Source organism: Podarcis muralis, chromosome 11, assembly GCF_964188315.1.
Source record: "Podarcis muralis chromosome 11, rPodMur119.hap1.1, whole genome shotgun sequence".
In the NCBI taxonomy this organism is placed as follows: Eukaryota; Metazoa; Chordata; class Lepidosauria; order Squamata; family Lacertidae; genus Podarcis; species Podarcis muralis.
The window spans coordinates 66995046-67004554 of NC_135665.1; the positions used below are offsets into that span (position 1 = coordinate 66995046).

The window sequence follows — 9509 nt, forward strand, 5'->3', positions numbered from 1 at the left end:
GCCCAGGCTGGCACGGGTCTGCGGTTAAACAGAAGTAATGTCTGAGGGGCGTGGCGCCACAATGATGATAAAAAATTTAAAAAAAATTAAAAATAGCCAAATGCCTCGTCATCTAATTAGTAAACAACAATAAAACCAGTGCCAGATTATCAAGTAGGCAGAGTAAGCACTGATCTATGGGCCCCATGCCTTTTAGGGGGCTTGTGAGAACAGATCAAAATAATATTGATTTGATCTTGAAAGAAAATTACAGTACAATCAAGGTTGCTTAGTTCAATGTTATTCCACTAGAGGGCACATGAGAGGGGGGTGAGATTTCCACTGCCTGTGGCCTCCACAGGGTTTAATCTGGCACTGAATAAAAGAGAAAAGAGTAGAAGATTTTTAAAAATCAACTTTAAAATTACAGGATTGGCCATTAAAAATCCTAACAAAGCAAATTGAAAACTTATCTGAATAATAATAGATCTTGTAGCTAGGTGGTAGAAGAGAGAGAAAGGGATGAACGTGCTTCTTGAGGAGGGAAGTTCCACTTTCGCTGTGTCCAGAGGCAAGGCTCTTGCACAATTCTTGACAAATATAGCTTCAAGGATAGTCCAAACAGAGAATTAATTAATTAATTAATTAATTAATTAATTTATACCCCACCCTTCCCAGCCAAGGCCGGGCTCAGGGCAGCCAACAACCAATAATAAAAATGAGTTGAATGAATACAACTTAAAAACAAGATTAAAATACAACATTAAAACAATTAAAATGCAGCCTCATCACAGGAGAAGAAAAGAAAAAGAAAGAGGGGGAGGGAATCAAATTGACTCCAAGCCAAAGGCCAGGCGTAACAACTCTGTCTTACAGGTCCTGTGGAAAGAAATCAGATCCTGCAGGGCCCTGGTCTCATGAGACAGAGCGTTCCACCAGGCCGGAGCCAGTGTTGAAAAAGCCCTGGCTCTGGTTGAGGCTAATGTAACTTCCTTAGGGCCCGTGACTTCTAGGGTGTTGCTATTTATGGACCTTAAGGTCCTCCATGGGGCATACCGGGAGAGGCGGTCCCCTAGGTACGAGGGTCCTAGGCTGTGAAGGGCTTTAAAGGTCAAAACCATCACCTTAAATCTGACCCTATACTCCACTGGGAGCCAGTGCAGCTGGAAAAGCATTGGGTGGATATGCTCCCATGGTAGAGAGCCTGTGAGGAGCCTTGCTGCAACATTCTGCACCCACTGGAGTTTCTGGGGCAGCTTCAAGGGCAGCCCTGCGTAGAGCGAATTACAGTAGTCAAGCCTGGAGGTGACCGTCGCATGGATCACTGTGGCCAAGTCGGGGCGGGAAAGGTAAGGGACCAACTGCTTGATGCGGCAAAGGTGGAAAAATGTCGCCTTGGCTGTTGCTGTAACCTGCGCCTTCATGGAAAGGGAGGCGTCAAGGATTACACCCAAACTCTTAATGGAAGGCAATGGCATTAATTGGGCCTCCGCAAGAGAAGGGAGTTGGTCCCTCATCCCCATACAATCCCAACCCAGCCAGAGGACCTCTGTCTTTGAGGGATTTAGTTTCAATCGGCTCCTACAAAACCATCCAGCCACAGCTTCCAAGCATCTGGTCAGTGTGTCCGGGGCCGAGTTGGTGTGGCCATCCATCAGCAGATAGAGCTGAGTGTCATCAGCCTATTGGTGACAACCGAGCCCAAAGCTCTGGACAATCTGGGCAAGGGGGCGCATAAAGATGTTAAAAAGCATCGGGGAGAGGATTGCACCCTGCGGCACTCCACACACCAATGAATGGCGCGACAACATTTCCCTCCCTAGTGCCACCCTCTGTCCCTGACCAGAGATAAAAGAGCACAGCCAGTTATGGGCTATGCCCTGTATCCCCACGTCTCCGAGGCGATGGTCCAGAAGATCATGATCGACCATGTCAAAGGCTGCTGACAAATCTAAAAGAATCAGCAGTCCCGACCAGCCTTGATCCAGTTGTTTACGGAAATCATCTGTTAGGGCAACCAGAGCCATCTCAGTCCCAAAACCAGGATGGAACCCGGACTGAAATGAATCTAAAGCCAATGTTTCCTCCAGAAACCTACCAAGCTGTTCAGCAACCGCTCTCTCATACCTTACCCAGATATGGAAGATTTGAAACTGGGCGGTAATTGGATAGGTCTGAAGGATCTAGTGAAGTTTTCTTTAAGAGCGGACACACCACTGCTTCCTTCAGCTCCCCTTCAGCATCTATATAACATCTATGGGACTTCTGGGTGAAGATGGTGACAAGAAAAGCTCTCTGACTTTGAGCTCTGTGGTCGTTTTAAAGTCAGTTAGCTCAGCAGATGTTAATTGCAGCATGCAGACAAGGAGCATATCTGTTGTCTGTAAAATCTTAGGGAACAGGCAGGGTGGGACTGACCCCACCCTTTGACTGATCCCAATCCCAAAGAAGGGCAGTGCCAAAGAATGCTCCAACTACCGCACAATTGCACTCATTTCACACGCTAGCAAGGTTATGCTTAAAATTCTACAAGGTAGAAGGAGCCTTTTTAAAGGCTTCGGAACGGGGGACGGGGTGAGCAGCGCGGTGCTGAGAGTCGACTGCTTCTCCTGCGGAGTGAAGCCGCATTGCCATGGTCGGAGAGCGCTGACTTCTTCTTGTGAACAGAACAATTGGATTCTAAAAGTAACAACCCGTGAGTACTACGGAAATTGGAATTGTAAAGAAATTTTTTTTTTAAGAATTAGGCACAATCGGGGAAGGTGTAAAAAGGAAGTCTGCCTCCCCGTCTTGTAAACAAGTTAAAGCAAGGACCTGCTAACTAAGGTCGAGAGAACCTCTTTTTTCCTTCTTTGGTAAAAGACTTTAATTTCACGGTTTGGCAGTATAAGAAATTTTGCTGGAGGATAAAGAACTAATTTTGGGAGCTGAGGTGCCACCCCCCCACCCCCGGACCCGGGAGTGTTCCGCGAGAGAGCCTGTTGATGAGGTACTAAAGAGTTTGACAGCTGTCAAATTAGCTGTCAAGACGGAAAAAGAGAACTTTGTTTCTGCTGCTTCTGCTGGTTATATCTGTTACAATTTTTTTATAATTTGTTGAAAACAAGGAAAGAACTGATACAAACTAACTGGATTTTTGGATTTGAACTGGAATGAATATTAAGAAACCAAAATCCCTCTAGAGGGGGTTTTGGGACATTACAAGAATGGCTGGAGGAGGGAAAACTCGGATGTGAGATCTCCAGGCTAATACTAGATTAAGACTGATAAACATCTGTTGGGGACTGAAACCGGGAAAGGGGTGGGGTGGGCTTTGGGAATCCAAAGGGTACATAATTATAATGTGTTCTGTTTTTATTTTGTTTTTGTAATGTGTATGAAAATTGGGAAATTCGTGGAAGGGAATTTGGGTCGACCTTAGAAAGAATGTTTTAAGAATGTGTATTGATGTATAAGTATTAATGTTTAAGTTTGGATAAGGTAAAATTGGTTTTTTAAAATGAACTAAATTAAATGAAAATAAGGTTAGCAAAAATAAATTGAGGAAATGGATGAAAGAGAAAAAGTAAAATAATAATATGTTAAACTAACCCTGGACAAGCCCCCCTACCCTGGGGAGGGGTCAGCAGGGGTAATTACCCCCATATTATCCCTGAATAATTGCATGATTGGAGTCCAGTGCCAAACGCCATGGCGATCAGATCGGAAGTGGGATTCTAGAAGTTGTAATCCAACAAAATATAGAAAGCCACAGATTAGCCATCCTTGGACAGTCAGAGATGCTGTAGCTGCAAACTTTCTGCTCTGAGTTTGACTAGATGACCTCCAAGGTTACCTTTGAACACTATTGTGCTCAATATTGTTCAATAGTATGAGAAGAGTGTATCACTCAGTGCATGCAGAAGGAAAGTGCCCAGAACTGGACACAGTACTCCAGGTGAGGTCTGACCAGAGCAGAATACAGTGGCACTATTACTTCCCTTGATCTAGATGCTGTACTCCTATTGATGCAGCCCAGAATTGCATTGGCTTTTTTAGCTGCCGTGTCACACTGTTGGCTCATGTCAAGTTTGTGGTCAACCAAGACTCCTAGATCCTTTTCACATGTACTGCTCTCAAGCCAGGTGTCCCCCATCTTGTATTTGTGCCTCTCATTTTTTTTGCCCAAGTGCAATACTTTACATTTCTCCCTGTTAAAGTTCATCTTGTTTGTTTTGGCCCAGTTCTCTAATCTGTCAAGGTCGTTTTGAAGTGTGATCCTGTCCTCTGGGGTGTTAGCCACCCCTCCCAGTTTGGTGTCATCTGCAAATTTGATCAGGATGCCCTTGAGTCCATCATCCAAGTCGTTGATAAAGATGTTGAATAAGACCGGGCCCAAGACAGAACCCTGTGGCACCCCACTAGACACTCTTCTCCAGGATGTTTCCAATGCTACGATTCTGATTTGCCTATCAGGTTGTTGCCAGTTGAGTCCCCTTATGAGGAACCTCCGTCCCAATTATCCCTCGCAAAAAGGCTTTGGGATTTCTCCATTTCAACGTCTTTTTTCATTCATTTCCCATAAATCCTTGGCCTTTGCAAAGGACCACCATATATGGAAAACAACCCTTCCAGCGGTTCACTTTCCCAACCCATATTTGAAAGCTTATTGGGGATTTTTTAAAAAAAGGATTTATCGCACCAGCATTGATTGCTGAGGTCTCTTGGCTTCCTCCCGAGCCCCCTGTCCCCTAACGCTTTTGCCATCCTTTTTCTGGCCTGTTTTTCCAGGCTAGCTGCAGTGCTGCCCACAATCCATTTGAGGCATCCCCCCCCCCCCCATAACATTTTATTAATTTTCCAACAATAACACAAAATAAAAACCCTTCCTTGGTTCCATTGTATAGCAATGTACTACATGTCCATTATAAAGTTTTAACCATTTGAAATACTTATTGTCCATTCATAATCAAATTACAAGTATTCTTATAACCCCGCCAATGTATTAACCTGTGTACCAGGGCATTTGTACCTGGTCATCTGCCCCTTGGAACTCCCTGCCTCATATTTAGGGCAGGTGGCTCACCAGCTCTGGAAATCCTTCTTTTCAGCACCTGCACCAAAGATTCCTGTTCAGAGAAGCCTAACCCCGAGATTAATTTTAATTCATTTTGAGGCCTTTTAACTTTCATAGGGGTGGGTTTTCCTCCTTTTCCCCATATTACCTCCTTGCGAATTGCTTTTGACAATCCAGCAGGCTACGAATCTCAGGAAATTAAGTAATGAATCCCTCCAAATGACTACTTTTGTAATTTCTTTATTTGGTTCCTAAAAGGCATAAGTCACTTGATGGAAAACAAACCCTTGAAACCTCAGGGGAGTTGACTAGATGCAAGACTATAAAACCGAGAGTGTCTAGTCCCAATCGGGTTTCCATGTGCATCTTCACCCGCTGCTCTGCTTGGCTGCCAGCCGCTTGTCTCGCTCCTCGGCAATGGTGAGGCGGATGCCCTTCCCACGAGGCAGAGAGATCCACGGCTTGTTCCCCTGGATTTATTATAAAAGCAAAATATAAACCACAAAAGATCTCATCAAAATTTATTCACGTAACGATAACTTTTTAAAAAACCATTCCATGGTAACCTCTGCAACCTCCCAAAATTTCAAAGCTTTCCGTCTACGAGATCCACCAGAAATATTTAAGGAAGCCGGCACCCTCAATCCATCCACACAGTGTCGCACAACTAATGTCTTGCTTGCAATAATATAAAAGCAGGGGACTGAAATGGAGGTTGGGCAAGGAACTTCTGCAGAGAGGGAAATAGGCAAGAGGGCCAGATTTTTTGTTTATGATATAAAATAGGTTTTCTTCCTGCCTTGCATGGGATCAGACTAGATGACCGGCGGGGTGCCTGTCTAGGAAGCCCTCAATCGACATGGATCTCACATTCTGGAGATGATGCCATAAATTCCTATTCTTCCTTGTAATCGATGAGCGCAAACTGTTTAATTATTATTTGCTGGTGTTTAATTTCACGTCTTTCCTATCAGATTTGAATGGATTATTGCTTTAGTAAAAAAAAATAGGAGCAATCCACAAGGCATAGAATACCACCCAACATTCAAAACCATGGAAAAGGTTCCCCATTTAGGCATTCCTACATGGGGAACCTTTTCCATGGTTTTGAACGTTGGGTGGTATTCTATGCATCTCGGGGGGTGAAAAGGTCTTAATAAATTCCCGGAAAATTTGAAATAATATTAAATAAAAAGCACCCACCTTGCCAATGACAAAGATGTTGGAGAGTCTGGTGGCGAAGCTGTTGCCATTGGTGTCCTTGACGTGGACCACGTCAAAGGAGCCAGGGTGCCTCTCGCGGTTGGTGATCACCCCGATGCGCCCCAAGTTGGCGCCTCCCGTCACCATGCAGAGGTTGCCTGTTGGGAAGAAGAGGGAGGGAAAGGGTCAGAAGGCGGAATTGGGACTGGGCAGGGGGGACAGAAGTATATATATATGCTTCCAAAAATAGGGGTGCTCCGGAAGGGAGCTTCCAGGGCCAGAGAAAGTCTCCCCATTTCCCCCCATTGGGGAAGGATTCTGGCGCTCTTGACACGCTCAGAGGAACCGTCACCTGTGTCAAACTTGATGAAGTCGGTGATCTTGCCCGTCTGCAGGTCGACCTGGACAGTGTCGTTGACCTTGACAAGGGGGTCCGGGTAGCGGATGGTGCGGGCGTCGTGAGTCACCAGGCGGGGGGTGCCCTTGGTGCCCACCAGGATGCGGCGCACCTTGCACAGCTTGTACTGCCAGGAGGAATGGAAGAAACCAGTAATTTTGTCAATATTAAGAGAATGCCAGCAAGGCCAAGTAATTCTGTAAAAAAGGGATTTGAATCCAGTCTAACTCACGAGGGATTTAAATCGTGACTTAAATCACGAAACCACGATGAATGTTAAAATGTTGAGGTTCTTCAGAAAGATAAGGAGATTACAGCGATAAAAGATTAAGTTAAAGAAAAGAATAATGAAGGAATATATTTGAGAAGTCTAAAGTTAGGATTTGCTGAAATAATTTTTAAATTTTGGATGCAGAAAGGGGAGGTTTGGGGGAGTCCGAGAAGTAAGGTTTATGAAAAAAAGGTTATGAAATTATACATGTTTGTTTGTCTTTTTATTTGTTTGTATTGTGTATAAAAAATTGTAAAATCAATAAAAAAATTTAATAAAAAAATAAATAAATCACGAAACCACTCAGAGCATTAATTGTTCCTTCCTCTGGCTGTCCATCTTAAGATGCCAGCAAGGCTGAGTCTTTTGGTAAGAAAAGGATTCAAATCAATTCTCACCTTGGCCTCCTCAGGGCTGATGCGGTGCACGGCAAAGCGCCCCTTGGTGTCGTACACCAGGCGGAAGTGCTCGCCAGTCTTCTCGATGCTGATGACGTCTGCAGGGAGAAAGGGCGGGAGTTACGACGGGATGCCAGTGTGGTGCAACCGCTGCATAAACCCATTTTCCGCCCTGCGGAATGCCCCACTGCTGGAAATCTGGCATTTCAAACCCCGCTGCTAGAGATGTAGGGCCTTACCCATGAAGCCCGCTGGGTAGGTGACGTCGGTGCGAACCTTGCCGTCAATCTTGACAAAGCGCTGCATGCAGATCTTCTTGACCTCGTCGCCCGTCAGGGCATATTTGAGCCGGTTGCGGAGGAAAATCACAAGCGGGAGGCACTCACGCAACTTGTGGGGTCCCGTTGACGGGCGTGGTGCCTAGAACCCCAAAAGGGAAAAGGAAGGTTACAGGGCGGCATGCATTTTCCCAGATGATATTTTACATCCCTTTGTTGTTTTGTCACAATGTTCAACAGACTCCCCAACTTATCCTTCCCCAAGATCCTTTATTTTCTACATTTCCATTATTTTGAAGTATAATGTTGTGTTAGTTTTTCTGTTTCTGGTTATCAGTTAGTTCCTGTTGTTATGCACTGTGTTTAATTTTGCATTTTTCTGCCATAAACTATCCCGGGATGAACGGTGGGATTTAATAAGAAACCACAAGGAATTTATAGATTAGAAATTCAATAAACCACAAGGAATTTATAGATTTAATACCGATTTAATAAACCACCACAAGGAATCTAATATGTAAATAAGGAAACAAAACTAAGGGTAAGGCATTTAATGAAGAAGCCCAGGTGCAAACTAATGCCTGAAGTGCTAGGCTCCCCTTTTTAAAAGGGTTGTAAAAGGAAATATAAATATGCTTTTCCCCTATCTCCTTTTATACAAAGTTGGAAAAAAGATACTTGCAAAGACTCCCGTCAGCTTGTCCAGCATCCAGTGCTTGGGGGCTGCCACCCGTTTCAGGTGCTTCTTGGGTCCTCGAGCCTGAGGGGGGGAAAGCAGGCAAAGGGCGTGGGTTCGAATTTGCCCGGATGTTTAAGCGGATCATTCTCGCAAGGCGGCGGGCTCGACTAGATGACCCTCGGACCCCTTCCAGCCGCCTCTGTTCTATGAACCCGCACCCAGCTCTTCAGTTATTCCCGTTTTAATTGATTCCCATTTAGTTCCTAGTCGAGCATCCTTGGGCTCCCGTCTCCGCTAGGGCAACCCCCCCAGCAGGATCCAGCCCCGCTGCTGCGCCCCAGTCCAGTGGCAGGCAGTTCCCCCGGCCCTTCCCAAGCGATCGCTTTAGAGAGCATGGCTGGCCGGCGGCCTTGTTCCCTGCGGCCCGCACTGCGCATGCTGGCGCCCCCCCCGCACGACCGATCGAGCCTCGCCGCGGCGCCTCCGCGCCCCCGAGCGCCATTTCCCCGCCCCACGGAAGAGCGGCGTCTCCCGCGCCCCCGGCCCCGAAAGCGCCGCGCTCGGCGGAGCCGCCGCCTCGGATGGCTACGGATCGCTCCACCGACCCGAAGCCCGATCACTCACCATGGCTGCGGGTTCTCGACGGAAAAGGAGAGCACTTCCGCCGCCCGGGGGTTATATATCCGGGTCAGGCAGGGCGGGGCGACGAAGCCCGGGCGGATGGAAGCGGCATCGCGCCGCGCGGGGGCTTCGCAGCCAATGAAACGGGGAATTGGGATCCCGAGAGGCTGTTAGGGGAATTTGTAGTATATTAGGTTTTATCGGGTTTTTTTAATATCATGTTGGTGGCTGGGAAATAGTAATAAATTATTATTATCATTAAACGTTAAATTATTATTATTATAAATCACACCCACCCAAGTGGGACATGGCCTCTTCCCCCCTAAGCCTTAACAGTATAGTATTTTTATTTATTCCACTTGGGGCGGGGAAGCTCCCCTTGGCTACAGCAACTCCAGAGTAACTGGCTGTGAGTTCAGATCTCCATTGCTTCCACCCTCAGGCCCTTTTAATGTATTGGAAACTGTATCTGAACAATGTATTGTTCAGATGAACCACTGCTTTAAGCAGTGTTTTTGTAACCAGGTAATTCCTCAAGATCCAAATTCATTCACTTATTATTAAATGCAATCACCTTGTGGTTCATTTGCATATTCCTGCCTTGCAGCTGGTTGGACTGGAAGACCC

The 9509-nt window shown here is 46.0% G+C and overlaps 1 protein-coding gene across 1 annotated transcript; it reads right to left on the reverse strand.

The window, feature by feature from the left end:
- Nucleotides 1-5259: 5259 nt before the first annotated feature.
- Nucleotides 5260-8958, reverse strand: LOC114606585 (small ribosomal subunit protein eS4-like). The gene is made up of 7 exons (XM_028749007.2): nt 8886-8958; nt 8265-8342; nt 7544-7724; nt 7305-7402; nt 6591-6762; nt 6239-6396; nt 5260-5505 (listed from the first exon to the last, which is right to left on the reverse strand). Exons 1-7 carry the CDS (start codon nt 8886-8888, stop codon nt 5404-5406), a joined length of 792 nt encoding a protein of 263 aa, XP_028604840.1. The 5' UTR covers nt 8889-8958; the 3' UTR covers nt 5260-5403.
- Nucleotides 8959-9509: the final 551 nt, after the last annotated feature.

Coding starts and splice junctions, on each gene's coding strand:
- LOC114606585 (XM_028749007.2), bottom strand. Junction 6,763..7,304: donor TCAGCCCTGAGGAGGCCAAG/GTGAGAATTGAT, acceptor TCCTCCTGGCAG/TACAAGCTGTGCAAGGTGCG. Junction 5,506..6,238: donor ACATCTTTGTCATTGGCAAG/GTGGGTGCTTTT, acceptor TAATAAATCCAG/GGGAACAAGCCGTGGATCTC.